At 38.4% G+C, this 22948-nt stretch overlaps 1 protein-coding gene across 16 annotated transcripts in view; it reads left to right on the top strand.

Annotated features, from left to right (window-relative positions):
- The window catches only part of LOC136852040 (adhesion G protein-coupled receptor E1-like), a 56754-nt gene that overhangs the window by 30309 nt on the left and 3497 nt on the right, over positions 1 to 22948 (top strand). For 3 of the 16 annotated variants that reach the window (XM_067126522.1, XM_067126521.1, XM_067126519.1), the window contains 3 exons: positions 16646 to 16778; positions 18502 to 18660; positions 20269 to 20427. In XM_067126522.1, the coding sequence (XP_066982623.1) occupies positions 16646 to 16778; positions 18502 to 18660; positions 20269 to 20427 (451 nt within the window). Of the gene's footprint in view, positions 1 to 6305; positions 6465 to 16620; positions 16779 to 18501; positions 18661 to 20268; positions 20428 to 22042; positions 22204 to 22948 lie in introns of all 16 variants that reach the window. The other 13 variants (XR_010857059.1, XR_010857058.1, XR_010857057.1 and 10 more) reach the window with 12 other exon arrangements.

Genomic DNA, 22948 nt, shown 5'->3' with positions numbered 1-22948 from the left:
TTTCGAGGGATAAAAGAAACTGAATAAAGATGGATTATATCTTGCAGAAGTGGCGATACCTATGATAACAAGGAAAGCAGAGATAATGCTGGAGATGATGAGGACACTTTTAGAGTTTAGATGATTTAATGATCAAGATTCACTTGCTTTCCTACGCCAGATATTGAGTCTTTTCATAAATCTCTTAGCCAATTAATTGTTGAGACAGACAGACAGACAGACAGACAGACAGACAGACAGACAGGCAGACAGACAGACAGACAGACAGACAGACAGGGAGAGATTACCTTCAAGCTTGCCAAACAAATCCCCCACCACAGAATTCGACCTCAATTCCCGACCTCCTGTTTTTCGCTGCTGAGTGGAAGAAGGTCTTCTTAGAAATCGGTCACAGCATTAGCATAAAAACAATACATTTTAATTTAATAATAAGGTCAGTATTGTAATCGGGCACTTATATTACCCATACTAGCCAAACTCCATTAGAAAGAATGAGCTATTATAATTATATGCGTTAGTTACAATATCATTTTTATATAAATAATTGTAACTGTATATGTGTAAAAAAATATGGTAAGAACATCTTATGCTTATTTTATTTTATGTTTATGCATATTAATAACATCAGAAGAATAGTCCCATTGTAGTATTTCTTAAATAAAACTGTCCAACTAATATATTAGTATTACTGTATTGTGGCTACTAGATTAATTAGGCTATGGTTTGTAGTGTATGCAATAGGAGTTGGAAAGGGGGGGGCCTCCCACCAGAGTGGGCCCCACGCCTCCCACCAGCTTAGTCCGGCCCTCTATATGTATGTATGTATGTATGTATGCATGCAGACATGAAAAGAAAGCAGCCAAAGCACAACAAGACCTTCGTCTCGAGGGAAGAAGAATAAGAAGAAGAAGAAGAAGAAGAAGAAGAAGAAGAAGAAGAAGAAGAGAAAGAAGAAGACGATAGAATGGACAGGTTCCTGGAGAGACTCGGAGCGTCATTTAGACAGATAAAGACAGACAGATGTCTATCTCCCTCCCTTCTTAGAGGGTTGGACATAATAACATTATTATTATTATTATTATTATTATTATTATTATTATTATTATTATTATTATTTCCTGTAGTAATTTCTGCGTCTAAGATCAACAATCCCATGAAGAACAGAAGAGAGAGAGAGAGAGAGAGAGAGAGAGAGAGTATCAATTATGAAAATGGGACACCTGCAGAAGGTAGTAGGACATGATGCCGAATGCACTTAGGCCGAAAGACAAGAGGCCGAACGAACATGAATGAAAACGAACGGACAGGAAGAAGAAGAAGAAGAAGAATGGGAGGACATGATGCCGAATGGCCGGAATTCCGAGCAGACAAAATGCCGAACAGACGTGAGGCCGGATGTACTACAAGAAGTCGAAACAATCTTGGGTGGGTCGTCAATTAGATAATTACCACAAACCTTAAATATATAGATAATTAGCAATTTCGTGATAGGTAACAAGGAAACAACTTTCTTTCTATTTTAGAAAATGACTCTCCTTTGAGTTTGACCACGGATTTGCGCAGACAGCACGAGGAGGAAGAAAGCTTCGTTCAAGTGGTTATGCCTGCGTTCTCGATACAAAGGTTCACGACACTGTATACATATTGGCGGTGTTCAAAACGCAAAGAATGGAGTGCTAGGCTCAAAGCTACTGACGATAAAGTACGTTGTCGTCCACCTGATGGGGCTCGTCATTCGCTTTGAAAGTATTGGACGGTATGCAGGAGAAGAGTCAAATAAAGCTGAGCATTCGGAAGAAGTGACGAGCACCCTATATAATTCGGAATGCAACGGAAGAATTGCCACGCGGAAGAATCATGCGAAGGGCAGGAAAGGCAGAAATGGTCGAAGCTTTGGATGACGTCACAACGCGAGCAAAGAACTTTCGCATGTCTGAAAGTGACGCTGTTGCTGTTGCTTTCTTTTCTGGTTTGGACATAGACATATAGGACATTAATTTGACTCTGCCGCAGGCACTAGGCAAACAATTATATACAATGATTACAGTTTTTAATTACATAATAAAAGTTTTATATAAATAATTTTTTACATTATGTTTTATTACTTGTAATTGACTTCACTTCATTATCATTTTATGACTTGCATTGTTTTCAATAATTTTTGTGAAAGAAAGTTGCAAATAACGGTTTTAATTATCTATCCTCTTCCTTTCGACTACTTACAGTATAATTATATTCAGCATCTCGTCCATTCGGCTTCATTCCGGTCAGTTCGACTTCCTGGCCCTTCGGCATCAGGTCCATTCTTCTTCTTCTTCTTCTTCTTCTTCTTCTTCTTCTTCTTCTTCTTCTTCTTCCTGTCCCTTCCACTTCTTGGCTTGGCACAAGTAGCATTTGGCAACGTGCTCAGACGTGCCGCAGAAAACCCAAATGACTGACATTTATTCCGCTGATTGCAGTATATATAATAATCATCTTTCTTCAGGAACGGCTAATTAGGAAGAGAGCAACTGAAAAAGAATCTCTTTCTTTTGTCATTCTTCCCACACTTATTCCAAAGAAGACCTGGTGATTCTTCCTTAATTACTCAGTAGTTCAGTCAAAATATGTTTTTACTGCATTCAGATCATTATTTCCGATGATAATAATAATAATAATAATAATAATAATAATAATAATAATAATAATAATAATAATAATAATAATAATAATAATAATAATAATAATAATAATAATAATTATTATTATTATTATTATTATTATTATTATTATTATTATTATTATTATTATTATTGGAAATAATGATTTGAAAGGAGAAAAACATATTTTGACGGAACTACCGAGCAATCATGGAAGAAATGCCAAATCTTTTTTGGAATAAGTGTGGGAAGAATGATAAAAGAGATTCTTTTTCAGTTGCTCTCTTATGAATTGCAGATTCAACTTCCTGAAGAAAGATGATTACACTGCAATCAACTGGAATGTAAATCAGTCATTGGGCTTTCTGCAGGTATCCCATTTTCAAAATTGATACTCTCTCTCTCTCTCTCTCTCTCTCTCTCTCTCTCTCTCCCCCCAAAATCTTGAAGGGATTTTACATCTTAGACACAGAACTGATCAGAAGAAATCTTGACTGGTGAGGATTGTCTGTCAAACGACAACAGCTGCACTGAGCCTGTTTATTTACCTGGTTGGCCCCAGTTACAGTACTCATGCAGTGACTGCCTTTCCTTGATTAACACAGGAACGGGAATGTCTCTCTCTCTCTCTCTCTCTCTCTCTCTCTCTCTCTCTCTCTCTCTCTCTCTCTCTCTCTCTTCTGCTCTTCATGGGATTGTTGATCTTAGATGCAGAATGATCACAGGAAATAATAATAATAATAATAATAATAATAATGTAATTGTGTTCAGCCCTCAAGTGAGGGAGGGAGATAAACAGCCTATGTATTTATCTGTGTAAATGACGCTCCGATTCTCTCACGGAGTCTGTCTTCTCTTCTTCTTCTTCTTCTTCTTCTTCTTCTTCTTCTCCTTCTTCTTCTTTCGGTTTCATCATTATTTTCTTTACTTTCTCCTACTGGTGGGGTTGGGGAGTCTGCATCCACTCAGGCGTTTCACCACAAGGAACAAAATTTCATATTGAACTCAACCCTTCAGCGGTCCCTTTGTTTTTAGACACGCAGTTGCTACTTATTATCATTCTCTCTCTCTCTCTCGATCGATCGATCGATCGACCGATCGATCGATGGAAAGGTGACGACTGATATGTCTGGCGAACAAGTGAGCCGTTGAAGAACCGAAGAAGGAAAACCAGAGAATGTGGAAGAGGGGAATGGATGGCGTCACCACCAGATGGATCTTCTTCTTCTTCTTCTTCTTCTTCTTCTTCTTCTTCTTCTTCTTCTTCCTCGAGACGAAGAGATAATTATGTCGTCCTTGACTGAGGTCTTGTTGTGCTTTGGCTGCTTTCGTTTCATGTCTCCATGCATGCATGCATACAAACATATACACATACATACATTCACAAAGCATACATGCATAATCATATGTTTGTTTGCCATTTCTTCGTCTTCTCTCTCTCTCTCTCTCTCTCTCTCTCTCTCTCTCTTTGATTTTCAGATACCAATAGAAAACTCTTAAATGTGAATACAAAATATTATAACTAAATAGATGATAGTTTCTGTCATATAAAACTAGATCAATAAATGAGGTAGATTCTCTGACGAAATGAGAGAGAGAGAGAGAGAGAGAGAGAGAGAGAGAGAGAGAGAGAGAGAGAGAGAGAGAGAGGAAAAAGCAAAACCCCATTGCTTGGTTCTTCATGACGTAAGCGATGTATTTGATATTCCCTTCTAGGAACTCTCGCTGAGGAAGAGGCGTCATCCCTTGACGTCAGTCGAGTCCCCTGATTATGAGGACTATTACTTCAAAGCACAAATCTTAATTAATTTTCAAATCAAATTATGAAACAAACTTAAATCAGCAAAATGTTAATATGTGAATCAAAACTGAGTAAGCATCTTGAAAAACTAAAAGTTTAAACACAAAAGTATTAAATTCAAAAAGAGTTAAATAATTCAAATGACATTAAGAACACACTATTATACAAAACATGAAAATGAAATGTAATGTAAATTCACTAAAGCAAAAATCACTTAATATATTAACCGGTCTACTAATCACTCATTTAAACACTTCAGATTATTTAAACAGTTCAAATTATACCCTTCATATCATACCCTTCAAATTATACCCTTCAAATCATACCCTCCAAATCATACCCTTCAAATTATACCATGGTATAAATTTTAAGTACAATACCTGCTAACTGCAGTTCTGGCTTTTGCCAAAAAATACCTTAATTATTGAGGCGCCACGAAACACTCAGAATTCACAATCTTACACAAATGCAACTCCAAGATTTCACAAGAAATTTAACAAGCACTAAAGAGTGACCAGTATAAAAATAATTTACGTTACTTTACAAAAAAATCTACTAAATGGATATGCGAGAGAGAGAGAGAGAGAGAGAGAGAGAGAGAGAGAGAGAGAGAGAGAGAGAGAGAGAGAGAGGAATTTCCTTTCAAATCTATACACTGCATTTGGTTCTTGGGCATCTCAGTGAATATGATTTTGCCTAAAGCTACAAGCAAGACCTCAACATTTTTGGGACCAAGACCCAAAGAACATTTCTGACTTCCAGTCACAGTGACGCTGACTCTGGTCACAGTGACGCGATCAGGATGGGCTGATGCAATCGCTCCATCAGGGCACATTTGGGGAAACAAAATACGTAACCAACACGTCGATCTGTCTCTAACACAAAGGATGATCGCATGGCTCGAAGCATCTTAACATGAAGTTTGACCACGTGACTCTTAACAGGAAATTGTGAGCGCCCAGCATCACGATAGAAAATAAAAAACGTATGATCGACATGTTTACGAAGACCGAGACGGTGACAGCCCAAAGCCTGGACGTGCAAATCAAAACAAAAGATGTCTCGATGACAAACCAGCCGCCTGGTAACAAAGTCATAAAAAAAGACACATGGATAATCTTCTCTTCTTCTTTCTCTCTCTCTCTCTCTCTCTCTCTCTCTCTCTCTCTCGCTATAGTTCTCTTAAAGAAACATGTCAAGGGATATGGACATCGTTTTGAGAAACACTGAAAATCTACATGAAAGAAATACTAGTATGGCAGGTGTGAAACTCTTGTATGTGTAGGTCGGAATTCTAGGGTTCAGGTGTTGTGAGGCGGCTTCGGACTGACTCGACGTCAACAGTCGCTCGCAAATAGAACTTCTTCTTTAGTGTGCAGTCTTCAGATAGGGTGCTCACTTACTCTTTCTTAATCAGAGTAGCAACATGACACTTTCGATGATGTAGCCATATATATCTAGTCAGATCTTATCATGGCTCTTTCTCCTTTCAAAGTTAACCCTTTCCCATTTGATGACCTTCCGGTAGGAACAGGAAACTCTTTCTATAATTGGATCAAACAGATAGAATTCCAAGTCACTATTCCAACTGCCTTTCTTGTTTCAAGGAACATCTGTCCTTCTTTAACACAGAAATCTTATCTGATATTGTGATGGGTTTGGTTTTGCAATGATTTGTTATATATATTTAAAGGTTTAATTGTTTTTACCCAGCATGCTATCAATTCCAAGTCCTTATAATATGTGGATTGAAAAAACCCTTAGCCCTCTTTGTCCCCCGAAATGACTTTCCTTGCCCTCCCTCAGAAAAAAAGGGACCATTCGCAATGCCTCTTTTCTCAAAACTATGTTTAACTCCCGAGCAGACATGGACGAGTGCGCCCGAGGGAAGGCGGAGTGCAGCCCCCATGCAGCATGCAGGAACTCCGTCGGGAGTTACAGCTGCTCTTGCAACCCCCCTTTCCAGGGAGATGGACGAACCTGTTGTCCTCCTGGTTTTGCACAGAATGGTTCAAATTGTGATGGTAAGACAGATTGCTTAATCGATTTATTACTCCCCATCTTTTTTCATATTTTTACATGCTTTTTGCTTTCTAAAAATGTTTTCATTACATTCAAATTTTCTTCCTTTTTCTTGCAATTCTTTCGTATAATTTTCTCCATACCAATTATTTTAATTTAATCTTACTTATCATAATATCACTTCCTAACGCATGGAAAAAAATTGCCATTCCTTCACTGAGTTCTGGCTGTCTGAGGTTTGGAAAGACATTCAGACGAACTGTGTTATCTCTCAGTTTGGGTCTTTTCCTTTTGAAAGAATAATCATCCATTTCTTTTCTCTTTGTGGATCCATGTTTATCGACCTGATATGAATATCTGTGCTGTCAAAAAACCTTTCATAGAAAATGTCAAACTCGTTTTGAATATTGATTCAATAGAATCCAGAGTAGTCATTTCTCTCACCTGTCCTGTTCGAAGAAAAAATGTCATTCTTTGAAATTAAAAGAAAAAAACAATCCTTACATTTCGTAAAATTGCTGTGGCTTTTAATGTAGTGTACTCGTATCTTTTTATGGAATGTGCACTTTTTGAACACTCTTAATGATCTCATTGAACTATTATCATACTTCAAGAACTATTGAAAGCTTTCCAGTCATGAAAATTCTCTTAGAGTCCACAAACATAGGTTTCTTTTCCACTGAACTCATTATCCCGACGTTTGCCCGTTGAGAGTGGATTTGCAATGCATTTATTTCTGAGCTTTCTGCCACAGGTGTGGTGGAACTTTTGAAATTAACATTAATTTGATGACTTTCGTCACTTTCACTGAACTTTCCTTGACAAGGAGTTTGTATCCACTTTGTTTCTGTGAAGGGATTTTCTAGACTTTCCTAAAGACAAATTGCAATGTATATCTATATCTATATATTATATATATATATATATATATATATATATATATATATATATATATATATATATATATAAATATATAAATATATATATATATATATATATATATATATATATATATATATATATATATATATATATATATATATATATATATATATATATATATATATACATATATATATATATATATATATATATATATATATATATATATATATATATATATATATATATATATATATATATATATATATATATATATATATATATATATATATATATATATATATATATATATATATATATATATATATATATATATATATATATATATATATATATATATATATATATGTATATATATATATATATATATATATATATATATATATATATATATATATATATATATATATATATATATATATATATATATATATATATATATATTTATATATATATATATAGAAAGTGTGTGATTATATATATATATATATATATATATATATATATATATATATATATATATATATATATATATATATATATATATATATATATATATATTATTATGATTAGCAAGAATTCGCTAGCAAATTGCCTCCCCCCCCTTCTTTGTTGTTGTTGGTTGTTCATTTACTGCCAGCCGGCCGATCGATAGACCATCTGTCTATCGACTTAAAAACAAGGTTTAAAAGATTAAAGGCGCTCCCATTTTTGATAAAGATCTTTCCTTCGAGGCAAAAGTAATCTGGCTTGGGTGTCTCTCCTACAGGCCAAAACCTCCCCTGCGGGCAGCAGGTGCAATGAGTCAAACATCTGTGTTGGGCGCACCCCTGCCCCATAGGAGGGGATAAAAAGCAAAAGCCCACGAGGTCTCGACACACACGCGGGCTGGAAGATATGGAGTGAACTTGTGAAGACGTCCCCAACACCTGGCCCCATCGATGCCCTTGCATCCTAACCACGTGGCCCTTTCAAAAGTATACTTTTCCTCGTGCCCTTCGACCGTATTCCTCGAGCCCACACGCCATTGCTTGGAGTTTCGAGGAGTCCCCATCGCCTTGCCCCTTTACGGAAGCCCTTGCATCTCACCACGTGGAAGAAACTCGCCCTCGGAAATCGCAAGTCATCCACGGACTGCCTTCTACGCGCCCTCGGAAAATCTGCTAAGGTAAAGTGCCCTGGAAGAGCCCCATTTCAGTCACGCTTTTGTCTCGTAATATTTGCTTAAAGAGAAAGCCAGAAATCACCCTTGTCTAATGTCCGTGCGCCTCTTGCATCGGCAGTATTAAGTCTTTATTACTCCTTTGGCACCCTCAGTGCAGCCTCGAATTCATTATTCTTTTGTCTATTTTCATTACTGGCGTATAATGTGCATATCTCTCATTTCAGAGGATCCTATCGTGGAAGCTTCTCGGACTGTGGCTGGAATTCCCAGTTTCATTCAATCTACTGAGTTCCTCTTTCCCATACTAATGTCATTTATGTAAATACACTACTTTAAATGTGCCCACGTGTTTTACGTAATATTTCCCTCAGTAACCAGAGCCCTATGCTCATATGAAATTCTCCTTTGTTTTCCTCTTTTTTACGTTTTCCCGTACCCACGAAGTCAGAATCACAAGGCTAAATTTCCTTAAATTGTTGCTACCTGTCTCACAGAGCATATTTCAAACTAAAACCACGGAAAAACGTAAAAATGGCGGCCTGGCCATAGATCTCGTTTTGCAGTTGCAGTTCCCCTAGTGTTGCTTTATTGCATTTGCAACTTGCCAGATCAGCTATTAGCAAAGCTAAGCTGGGTACGAGACAATTACGAACCTTTTGTGTAAAACCAGCACACAGATCCAGAAAATTCCACGTAAGTAATGTGTTAATCTTAGCAAAACCTTTTTACAATCGTGACTGTTCCTAGGAATTAGAAATAGGGACGCATGTAATCACTGAGAGAAAAGAACCGCCGTATTAGATTCGTTAATGCATGCCTTTCAGGATAGGTAGTTAGGAAATAACCAGTGCTAACCATCCTTTGCTTCGAGGAATAGTGCGAAATTCCTGTGTGTTAAAATCCTTGCCATATCTTTTGCTTCGAGGAATAGTGCGAAAATTCCTGTGTTAAAATCTTGCCATATCCTTGCTTCGAGGAATAGTGCGAAAGAAATTCCTCTGTGATAACTTTTACTTCGCATTTCGAATTAGCGAACTGTTATTTAGGCGCGAATAAAATTCCCACGTGGGACACGACGAAGTCAGCTTGCATTGCTGAAAATTCTCTCAGTGTAGTTAGTATTCGAGTAGGTGTTAGGAAAGCGAAATTTAAACTCCGCTTATAGGGAAAATTACTAGGCCGTTGTACTGTTATCCTCTCAGACGATGGGAAAATCCCCGGAATCCCAGACGGTATATAAATATACGGGTTCATTCACCCAGAATCTAAAAATACCTCCGGTGTTGGCCAAACGACCTGCATCCCCACCCCCGCCCATGCCGCGTGTGTAGCATTTTTTTTTCTTTTTCCCATTCATTTCCCAGCATACATTTTTCTTTGGGTTTCCCGTTAGTAATTTCTAAGTCCTAAGGGACGAATCGTAATTCAAGTCCTAAGTGACTCCTAAAATTCTACGTCGCACGTGGCGAAATTCCTCCAAATTCCACAAATTCAAGTCCTAAGTGACTCCTAAAATTCTACGTCGCACGTGGCGAAATTTCTCCAAATTCCAGTCCTCAGAGACTCCTAAAATTCTACGTCGCACGTGGCGAAATTTCTCCAAATTCCAGTCCTCAGAGACTCCTAAAATTCTACGTCGTAAAATGGCGAGAATTTCTACAAATTCCAGTCCTAGAGACTCCTAAAATTCTACGTCGCACGTGGCGATCTCCAAATTCCAGTCCTCAGAGACTCCTAAAATTCTCGTCCAGACGTGGCGAAATTTCTCCAAATTCCAGTCCTCAGAGACTCCTAAAATTCTACGTCGCACGTGGCGAGAATTTCTCCAAATTCCAGTCCTCAGAGACTCCTAAAATTCTACGTCGCACGTGGCGAGAATTTCTCAAATTCAGTCCTTAGAGACTCCTAAAATTCTACGTCGCATGTGGCGAGAATTTCTCCAAATTCCAGTCCTCAGAGACTCCTAAAATTCTACGTCAGACGTGGCGAGAATTTCTCCAAATTCCAGTCCTCAGAGACTCCTAAAATTCTACGTCGCACGTGGCGAGAATTTCTCCAAACCCCAGTCCTCAGAGACTCATACAAAAATTCTACGTCGCACGTGGCGAGAATTTCTCATTCCTGCGGAAACCCAAAATTAAGTCCTTTTGAGACATTATATAGTGTAGTTCACACACATCTAAGCCCTTACGGGACTGATCATTCTAGTTCGTTAGAACAACTCCTTAACTTCACGCTACAGCCGGCCAAGTCCGAGCGTGACAAAATCCAACTACGTCTTCCGAGACGCATATTAGACTTCGTTCGCCAAGAACAACCACGTCTTTCCAAGACACATCCAATTTTAACAAAAAGTCTTCTCAGACATATCATATACCCATTATTTCAAGATGGCTAATACCAGAGCCCAACAAAACGAGGATTTCAAATTCTACATGTCCGCTGGGAAGGACATGGGACTATCGGGGCAAGATCTGAGAGCATGGGTTCAAGAACGAGTGGACGATGCCAAGGCGGAGAGAGAGAGAGAACGAGTTGCCCAAGAGCAACGAGAGGCCAAAGAACGTGAGGAGAGAGAGAGAGAACGAGTTGCCCAAGAGCAACGAGAGGCTAAAGAACGTGAGGAGAGAGAGAGGGCAAGAATTGCCCAAGAGCAGGAGAAGGATAAAGAACGTGCAGAGAGAGAGAGGGAACGAATTGCCCAAGAACAACGAGAGGAGAGAGAACGAATCGCTCAAGAGCAGGAGAAGGAAAAAGAACGTGCAGAGAGGGAGAGAGAACGTGAGGAGAGGGAGAGAGACAGAATCGCCCAAGAGAAAAGGGAGGAACGAGAATGGGAAGATCGAGAGCGACAGCGCGCCCACAAGCTCCAGATGCTAGAACGACAGCCCGCCACCCCCCCGCCCCCTGCCGCGGGGATGAGTGCCCTCAGCCAAGCTCACTCGTTCATGCCAAAATGGACCGAGTCCGAACCCGAAGTATGGCTTGAAAGGGCCGAACGAGTCCTGGAGTGCTGCGATCTCTCCCCCGCGGAACTCTCTCTTGTTCTCACTAAATTCCTGGGCGGAAAGGCCCTCGTTGCCTACCACGCCCTTCCCGCAGACAATCGGGAAACTGGGAAGCCGTGACGCCAAGCAGTTACGGGCGTACGAGATTACCCCCGAGCGGTGGAGGAGACGTTGGAGAGAGCAGCCCAGAGAAGCAGGCCAGACTTGGTCCGATTGGGCGTACCATTCGGAGCGGGCATTAACAAAATGGCTCGATTCGAAGGAGCCACTAACACCGCCGAGGTACTCGAGCGGTTTAAATTCGAGCATTTCCTGCGCTCGCCCCTCCTGCCCTCGCCACCCATATAGTGGAAAAAGCCCCAGCAACACTCACCGAGTGTTGCCGAATAGCAGATATGTGGGAAACTCACCACCCTCAAGAAGGATCCATGGGGCGGAAAATAAATCCCCCGTCCCTCCTCGGAGGTTCAAATTCCCACAAAAATGGGAACTCGGGCAAGCCCCTAACTTGCCATTATTGCAAGAAAACGGGGCATTCCTCCGAACAGTGCCGGAACAAGAAACCGGCTCCTATCTCTCCCGGAAAACCGACAAATAACTCACCTGCGCCCTCCACAGGGGCAGCGCGGAAAGACTTTAGCCAGACCTTTTGCACGGCGTGCAAGGTTTATGGCCATTCTCCCGCATGGGCAAAATGCCCACGCAATAATAAAGTAAATACTCCCACCGTCGCCTTGGCCGTCACAGATCCCCAGTCATTAGGCCCTCCGCCGAAGGGCCTGTATACGTGGCCCCTCCACGAGGTAGCGAGCCCGCTGCCGAGTCACTGCTTTCGAGGACTCGGGCGCACAAATATCCCTCATCCGAAGGGACAGAGTTCCCTACGGAGCTATCGTCAATAGACGAAAACTCGTCACGATCGAGGAATAAATCAGTTTAAAATGATACTCCCTACGGTCCAATTGAAAGTCACAAGACCTCACCAATCCAAAATTTGCAATCTTGCAGTAGCAAGCCATCTCCCCGGAGGCTATGACGTCATCCTGGGACAGGACTTTCAGTCCCCACCGAAATCACGACAATCTAGGGGTCCCATTCCCCGAATCATTCCGTGGGCGCGAGTAATCCTCCCCCGCTTCTCCCTCAGCCAAGACTGGCGCCCCCTGGGTACCAGAAGGACGTGCAGTCCCCACCAGTGCCACCTGAGTACGATGTACAGTGGCCCCCTCGATCGATTCCCGATCCAATTCCAGTGCCCGGCCCTGCCTCAGTGCCAGTGCCAGGGCCCCAATCAAATCTCCCTTCAGGAGATGCTAAATTCCTGCCGGTGCCACTTGCATGCCCCGAGCAGGGCCAAGCTTCGTCCGTCCTGACCGACGAGCCCAAGAAACCTCTGATAGCGCCTGACTCTGCCCCTAGTGCCAGCGCCAGAGCGCCACGCCGATCTCCATTCACGGGATCCAACTCAGGACCCCCTCTCTTCCCCCGGCCTGGCACCGCTACCAGCGTCGGTCAGAGAGACGGTTCCTCCCGACCACCGCGGAAGCTCACCTGCAGGTGCGGCCTCGCAACCCGTGCCTGAGCTGGTCATCGATACCTGCGAGCCGCTCACGCCACCCCCGACCGCCTCCTCTCTGCCTCAGTCCGTCGCCGACGCAATTGCAAGTCAGGATTCTGCCATATCTCACTTGGCGATGAACTACAAAGAGCCGCGACGGATCATGGTAGAACCCGCACGGAACACTCCTGCGTCAGCTGTCGCATCAGCAGGCCCAGGTGGTACTCCGTGCCGCCCTCCGGTCGCGGGCCCTCCGCTTCCCCGGCCGAGGACGACTGTCCCATTAAGAAAGACTCGAGGCGAAATTACCACGGGCGTGGGACATTCCAGGTAATTTACAAAGAGCTCTAGAGCTCCCCATGGCACCTGTGCCACCATTTCATTTTTCGAAGGTCTTGGCACCCCTAATCCAGAAGGGGATGTCAGACCCTCCTCTATCTTCTTCCGTTCCTTAGGAACTGCTATCTCTTACCATGCTCTACTAATCTTCCTTAAATTATCCCCACAAGAGGCAATTAAATACGGGATACCATTCCCCACACAATGTATAAATCATTAAGAATAGCAGAGTGAGAAGCGGCACGCCCTTGCGCCCATACCTTGGCACCGGGCGTGCGTGTCAGCCCTCCTGAAGGAGTCGCGACCTTCAGGTGCACTTTCCTCGCCCTGGGACTGAAGTGATAGTCCGGGCCGTAATTTATAAGCGTAGGACGATAAATTCCCGCCTAACACAATAAAACCCTCACTCTTTTTCCCTTAGCTCTTCTGCCAATATCATTTACTTTCTTTTAGTCATTTAGTTATCTTTATCTTAATGAATCGCGAGTCATAAACTCTTGCCCTTGTGATTTAAATGCCCCTTTCGTAAGCTCTGAGGGACGTGTCCCGCCTTTCATATGCGGTCAAGTTTCATTCGTAACGTCTTGGTAATTTTCCTTTTGTTATTATTATCCCTTTTCCCCCTTCCATTATAAGACCCCACATCTTTTGTCTGCTCGCCCCGTCATAACATGGAGTACTCGAGTGGGCAGTGGACGCATAAAATTAGCGTAGTTTAAGGTTAGCGAATTAAAACCTCGCGAATACTCTCGCCCGCACACGACTGTCAAATTCCCGGTGTGTGGGTCATCCCTCAGCTCGCGTTGAACGATAGCTGAGCAAAGCACGTTAAAACGAAGATAAATTATCAATGCGAATATGTATAGTCATTACAGTATCGCGTAAAAGGGGATGTCATTTACATAAATAAACGCTGTTTTTCATTTACACAGCCTCTTCAAGGCAGATTGTACTAACCGCATGCATTTTATCTAAAATTAAGTAACCGTGTATTTTAATTCTTGAACAATAACCATTTCTTTTCATTTGTTGGCCATAGCCTCATATACGTGGTCCTATAATCTTAATTAATTCACAATTGTTCGAGTCACTTTATAAAGTTACAGTGGGTAACCAAATCTAAAGTAATTATTCTTTTGCAAGTGTTTAAATCACTTTGCGTTCTGTTAACGAAAATTGTCCCAATGTGTTATTAAAAGTAATGTCACAGCTTCATAAAACCCTTAGGAGTAAAGTTCATTGCAAGGCAGAATGTAGAGTAACGTAAAGCATTTGCCGCTCATTCTTGAATATCGATGTACACACCCGAAGGAGGTATGTACATCATCTTGTATAGGGAGGTATTATGATTAGCAAGAATTCGCTAGCAAATTGCCTCCCCCCCCCCTTCTTTGTTGTTGTTGGTTGTTCATTTACTGCCAGCCGGCCGATCGATAGACCATCTGTCTATCGACTTAAAAACAAGGTTTAAAAGATTAAAGGCGCTCCCATTTTTGATAAAGATCTTTCCTTCGAGGCAAAAGTAATCTGGCTTGGTGTCTCTCCTACAGGCCAAAACCTCCCTGCGGGCAGCAGGTGCAATGAGTCAAACATCTGTGTTGGGCGCACCCCTGCCCCATAGGAGGGGATAAAAGCAAAAGCCCACGAGGTCTCGACACACACGCGGGCTGGAAGATATGGAGTGAACTTGTGAAGACGTCCCCAACACCTGGCCCCATCGATGCCCTTGCATCCTAACCACGTGGCCCTTTCAAAGTATACTTTTCCTCGTGCCCTTCGACCGTATTCCTCGAGCCCACACGCCATTGCTTGGAGTTTCGAGGAGTCCCCATCGCCTTGCCCCTTTACGGAAGCCCTTGCATCTCACCACGTGGAAGAAACTCGCCCTCGGAAATCGCAAGTCATCCACGGACTGCCTTCTACGCGCCCTCGGAAAATCTGCTGAGGTAAAGTGCCCTGGAAGAGCCCCATTTCAGTCACGCTTTTGTCTCGTAATATTTGCTTAAAGAGAAAGCCAGAAATCACCCTTGTCTAATGTCCGTGCGCCTCTTGCATCGGCAGTATTAAGTCTTTATTACTCCTTTGGCACCCTCAGTGCAGCCTCAATTCATTATTCTTTTGTCTATTTTCATTACTGGCGTATAATGTGCATATCTCTCATTTCAGAGGATCCTATCGTGGAAGCTTCTCGGACTGTGGCTGGAATTCCCCAGTTTCATTCAATCTACTGAGTTCCTCTTTCCCATACTAATGTCATTTATGTAAATACACTACTTTAAATGTGCCCACGTGTTTTACGTAATATTTCCCTCAGTAAGCAGAGCCCTATGCTCATATGAAATTCTCCTTTGCTTTCCTCTTTTTTTACGTTTTCCCGTACCCACGAAGTCAGAATCACAAGGCTAAATTTCCTTAAATTGTTGCTACCTGTCTCACAGAGCATATTTCAAACTAAAACCACGGAAAAACGTAAATATATATATATATATATATATATATATATATATATATATATATATATATATATATATATATATATATATATATATATATATATATATATATAAACTATATATATATATATATATATATATATATATATATATATATATATATATATATATATATATATATATATATATATATATATATATATATATATATAAATATATATATATATATATATATATATATGAATGAATTTTTATCACATCACCGTGATTCATATACAAGCATTAAGCTACAAACGTCCTTTAATATCAATTCACTTACCTCCGGGAATAATATATTTTCATATATGTTACCGAAGGAATATTTTTAGTTGATAATAAGTTCGTCGTCATGAACCCACGGAAAACAAGAACTCAGGACTACAGTGACGCGAATTTTAACCACACGGCCAACAACTTGTTGGCCGTGTGGTTAAAATTCCTGAGTTCTTGTCTTCCGTGGTTTCGAGCCCACGAGACGACGATCTTATTATCAACTAAAATTTCTTCATAACATATATGAAAATATATTATTCCCCAGATAGAGTGAATTGGATATTAAAGGATGTTTGTAGCAATGCTTATATATATATATATATATATATATATATATATATATATATATATATATATATATATATATATATATATATATATATATATATATACTCAAATCTCTTTCTCCATGATGAACAGACATGGACGAGTGCGCCCGAGGAAGGCGGAGTGCAGCCCCCAGGCAGCATGCAGGAACTCCGTCGGGAGTTACAGCTGCTCTTGCAACCCCCCTTTCGAGGGGGATGGACGAACCTGTTGTCCTCCTGGTTTTGCACAGAATGGTTCACATTGTGATGGTAAGACAGATTGCTTAATCGATTTATTACTCCCCATCTTTTTTCATATTTTTACCTGCTGTTTACTTTCTAAAAATGTTTTCGTCACATTCAAATTTTCTTCCTTTTTCTTGCAATTCTTTCATATGATTTTCTCCATCCCAATTATTTTCATTTAATCTTACTTATCATAATATCACTTCCTAACGCATGGAAAAAATTGCCATTCCTTCACTGAGTTCTGGCTGTCTGAGGTTTGGAAAGACATTCAGACGAACTGTGTTATCTCTCAGTTTGGGTCTTTTCCTTTTGAAAGAATAATCATCCATTTCTTTTCTCTTTGTGGATCCATGTTTATCGACCTGATATGAATATCTGTGCTGTCAAAAAACCTTTCATAGAAAATGTCAAACTCGTTTTGAATATTGATTCAGTAGAATCCAGAGTAGTCATTTCTCTCACCTGTCCTGTTCGAAGAAAAACTGTCATTCTTTGAAATTAAAAGAAAAAAACAATCCTTACATTTCGTAAAATTGCTGTGGCTTTTAATGTCGTGTACTCGTATCTTTTTATGGAATGTGCACTTTTTGAACACTCTTAATGATCTCATTGAACTATTATCATACTTCAAGAACTATTGAAAGCTTTCCAGTCATGAAAATTCTCTTGAGTCCACAAACATAGGTTTCTTTTCCACTGAACTCATTATCCCGACGTTTGCCCGTTGAGAGTGGATTTACAATGCATTTATTTCTGAGCTTTCTGCCACAGGTGTGGTGGAACTTTTGAAATTAACATTAATTTGATGACTTTCGTCACTTTCACTGAACTTTCCTGACAAGGAGTTTGTATCCACTTTGTTTCTGTGAAGGGATTTTCTAGACTTTCCTAAAGACAAATTGCAATGTATATCTATATCTATATATTATATATATATATATATATATATATATATATATATATATATATATATATATATATATATATATATATATATATATATATATATATATATATATATATATATATAAATATATAAATATATATATATATATATATATATATATATATATATATATATATATATATATATATATATATATATATATATATATATATATATATATATATATATATATATATATATATATATATATATAGGCACATGTGTAGTATTATATATATATATATATATATATATATATATATATATATATATATATATATATATATATATATATATATATATATGAATTTTATCACATCACCGTGATTCATATACAAGCATTAAGCTTCAAACGTCCTTTAATACAATTCACTCTACCTCAGGGAATAATATATTTTCATATATATGTTACCGAAGGGAATGTTTTAGTTGATAATAAGTTCGTCGTCTCGTGGGCTCCGAACCACGGAAAACAAGAACTCAGGACTACAGTGACGCGAATTTTAACTACTCGGCCAAAAACTTGTTGGCCGTGTGGTTAAAATTCCTGAGTTCTTGTCTTCCGTGGTTCGAGCCCACGAGACGACGATCTTATTATCAACTAAAAATTTCCTTCGGGTAACATATATGAAAAAAATATTATTCCTGAGGTAGAGTGAATTGATATTAAAGGACGTTTGTAGCTTAATGCTTTTATATATATATATATATATATATATATATATATATATATATATATATATATATATATATATATATATATATATATATTCAAATCTCTTTCTCCATGATGAACAGACATGGACGAGTGCGCCCGAGGGAAGGCGGAGTGCAACCCCCATGCAGCATGCAGGAACTCCGTCGGGAGTTACAGCTGCTCTTGCAACCCCCCTTTCCAGGGAGATGGACGAACCTGTTGTCCTCCTGGTTTTGCACAGAATGGTTCAAATTGTGATGGTAAGACAGATTGCTTAATCGATTTATTACTCCCCATCTTTTTTCATATTTTTACATGCTTTCTGCTTTCTAAAAATGTTTTCATTACATTCAAATTTTCTTCCTTTTTCTTGCAATTCTTTCGTATAATTTTCTCCATACCAATTATTTTAATTTAATCTTACTTATCATAATATCACTTCCTAACGCATGGAAAAAAATTGCCATTCCTTCACTGAGTTCTGGCTGTCTGAGGTTTGGAAAGACATTCAGACGAACTGTGTTATCTCTCAGTTTGGGTCTTTTCCTTTTGAAAGAATAATCATCCATTTCTTTTCTCTTTGTGGATCCATGTTTATCGACCTGATATGAATATCTCTGCTGTCAAAAAACCTTTCATAGAAAATGTCAAACTCGTTTTGAATATTGATTCAGTAGAATCCAGAGTAGTCATTTCTCTCACCTGTCCTGTTCGAAGAAAAACTATCATTCTTTGAAATTAAAAGAAAAAAACAATCCTTACATTTCGTAAAATTGCTGTGGCTTTTAATGTAGTGTACTCGTATCTTTTTATGGAATGTGCACTTTTTGAACACTCTTAATGATCTCATTGAACTATTATCATACTTCAAGAACTATTGAAAGCTTTCCATTCATGAAAATTCTCTTGAGTCCACAAACATAGGTTTCTTTTCCACTGAACTCATTATCCCGACGTTTGCCCGTTGAGAGTGGATTTGCAATGCATTTATTTCTGAGCTTTCTGCCACAGGTGTGGTGGAACTTTTGAAATTAACATTAATTTGATAACTTTCGTCACTTTCACTGAACTTTCCTTGACAAGGAGTTTGTATCCACTTTGTTTCTGTGAATGGATTTTCTAGACTTTCCTAAAGACAAATTGCAATGTATATCTATGTCTATATATTATATATATATATATATATATATATATATATATATATATATATATATATATATATATATATATATTTATATATATATAGGTGTGTGTGAGTATTATATATATATATATATATATATATATATATATATATATATATATATATATATATATATATATATATATATATATATATATATATATATGATTTCTAATTTTATCACATCACCGTGATTCATATACAAGCATTAAGCTACAAACGTCCTTTAATATCCAATTCACTCCACCTCGGGAATAATATATTTTCATATATGTTACCGAAGGGGAATGTTTTAGTTGATAATAAGTTCGTCGTCTCGTGGGCTCGAACCACGGAAAACAAGAACTCAGGACTACAGTGACGCGAATTTTAACCACATGGCCAAAAAACTTGTTGGCCGTGTGGTTAAAATTGGAAGTTCTTGTCTTCCGTGGTTCGAGCCCACGAGACAACGATCTTATTATCAACTAAAAATTTCCCTTCGGGTAACATATATGAAAATATATTATTCCCGAGGTAGAGTGAATTGGATATTAAAGGACGTTTGTAGCTTAATGCTTTTATATATATATATATATATATATATATATATATATATATATATATATATATATATATATATATATATATATATATATATATATATATATATATATATTCAAATCTCTTTCTCCATGATGAACAGACATGGACGAGTGCGCCCGAGGGAAGGCGGAGTGCAGCCCCCATGCAGCATGCAGGAACTCCGTCGGGAGTTACAGCTGCTCTTGCAACCCCCCTTTCCAGGGAGATGGACGAACCTGTTGTCCTCCTGGTTTTGCACAGAATGGTTCAAATTGTGATGGTAAGACAGATTGCTTAATCGATTTATTACTCCCCATCTTTTTCATATTTTTACATGCTTTTGCTTTCTAAAAATGTTTTCATTACATTCAAATTTTCTTCCTTTTTCTTGCAATTCTTTCGTATAATTTTTCTCCATACCAATTATTTTAATTTAATCTTACTTATCATAATATCACTTCCTAACGCATGGAAAAAATTGCCATTCCTTCACTGAGTTCTGGCTGTCTGAGGTTTGGAAAGACATTCAGACGAACTGTGTTATCTCTCAGTTTGGGTCTTTTCCTTTTGAAAGAATAATCATCCATTTCTTTTCTCTTTGTGGATCCATGTTTATCGACCTGATATGAATATCTGTGCTGTCAAAAACCTTTCATAGAAAATGTCAAACTCGTTTTGAATATTGATTCAGTAGAATCCAGAGTAGTCATTTCTCTCACCTGTCCTCTTCGAAGAAAAAATGTCATTCTTTGAAATTAAAAGAAAAATCAATCCTTACATTTCGTAAAATTGCTGTGGCTTTTAATGTAGTGTACTCGTATCTTTTTATGGAATGTGCACTTTTTGAACACTCTTAATGATCTCATTGAACTATTATCATACTTCAAGAACTATTGAAAGCTTTCCAGTCATGAAAATTCTCTTGAGTTCACAAACATAGGTTTCTTTTCCACTGAACTCATTATCCCGACGTTTGCCCGTTGAGAGTGGATTTGCAATGCATTTATTTTTGAGCTTTCTGCCACAGGTGTGGTGGAACTTTTGAAATTAACATTAATTTGATGACTTTCGTCACTTTCACTGAACTTTCCTTGACAAGGAGTTTGTATCCACTTTGTTTCTGTGAATGGATTTTCTAGACTTTCCTAAAGACAAATTGCAATGTATATCTATATCTATATATTATATATGTATATATATATATAAATATATAAATATATATATATATATATATATATATATATATATATATATATATATATATATATATATATATATATATATATATATATATATATATATATTTATATATATATATATAGGTAGTGTGTGTGAGTATTATATATATATATATATATATATATATATATATATATATATATATATATATATATATATACAGTATATATATATATATATATATATGAATTTTTATCACATCACCGTGATTCATATACAAGCATTAAGCTACAAACGTCCTTTAATATCAATTCACTCTACCTCAGGAATAATATATTTTCATATATGTTACCGAAGGAATTTTTTAGTTGATAATAAGTTCGTCGTCTCTTGGGCTCGAACCACGGAAGACAAGAACTTAGGACTACAGTGACGCGAATTTTAACCACACGGCCAACAACTTGTTGGCCGTGTGGTTAAAATTCCTGAGTTCTTGTCTTCCGTGGTTCGAGCCCACGAGACGACGAACTTATTATCAACTAAAAAATTTCCCTTCGGGTAACATATATGAAAATATATTATTCCCGAGGTAGAGTGAATTGGATATTAAAGGACGTTTGTAGCTTAATGCTTATATATATATATATATATATATATATATATATATATATATATATATATATATATATTCAAATCTCTTTCTCCATGATGAACAGACATGGACGAGTGCGCCCGAGGGAAGGCGGAGTGCAGCCCCCAGGCAGCATGCAGGAACTCCGTCGGGAGTTACAGCTGCTCTTGCAACCCCCCTTTCGAGGGGATGGACGAACCTGTTCCTGTCCTCCTGGTTTTGCACAGAAAGGTTCACATTGTGTTGGTAAGACAGATTGCTTAACCAGTTTCTTTCTCCCTATATGTTATGATACGTTTACATATATCTTACCCTCCATTTTCCACTATGACCATTTTTCTTTTGTATAACTTTCCCAGACAAATGTTTTTTCCATTGTTTAACCTCTGATGGGTTTTGACACTTAGTTTTCCATGTCACATCACTTCCTGACTCATGAAAAAGCCTCCTGTTCTTTTGCTGAGTTGCGGTTTTCAGAAGCTGTGAAGACAAGACAACTCCTTTGCCACAAAAGCAATCGAGTTTTACGTATAAAATCATATGAATTTTATCATCGCATTTTGGGTCTTTTGCTTTTGAAAAAAATCCATTGGTCTTCTGCTGTGCTTGTGGATCCTGAACTGACATGAATCCATCTGCTCCCAGAGAACGTTTCACGGAAGGTGTCAAATGACACCTTTGAAAGTTAGAAGTATTGTTTTGGGTTCGTTTTGATACAGCTTCGAGAACCATAAAATGCGCTGTAAGTCGTGGATTTTCTCTTAGAGTCACAAACATGGGAACCATTTCTACAAAACTCAGTGTCCTTACGATGGGCGACGGAGAGCACTTTTGAAATGCATTTATTTCATAGCTTCTTGCATCCATAGACAGAGATCGGGAAACTTTTGAGGTTCAGATTGGCACGAGTATCTTGGGTCACATCTATTTCACTTATGAGGTCATATCCACTTAGTTTCTAAGAGTGGTGCTTTGCAGGCATTCCTTATGA

Source organism: Macrobrachium rosenbergii, chromosome 24, assembly GCF_040412425.1.
Source record: "Macrobrachium rosenbergii isolate ZJJX-2024 chromosome 24, ASM4041242v1, whole genome shotgun sequence".
NCBI classification, from domain to species: Eukaryota; Metazoa; Arthropoda; class Malacostraca; order Decapoda; family Palaemonidae; genus Macrobrachium; species Macrobrachium rosenbergii.
The sequence above is the reverse complement of the archived record's forward strand: the minus strand, read 5'-3'. Positions and strand labels throughout refer to the sequence as shown.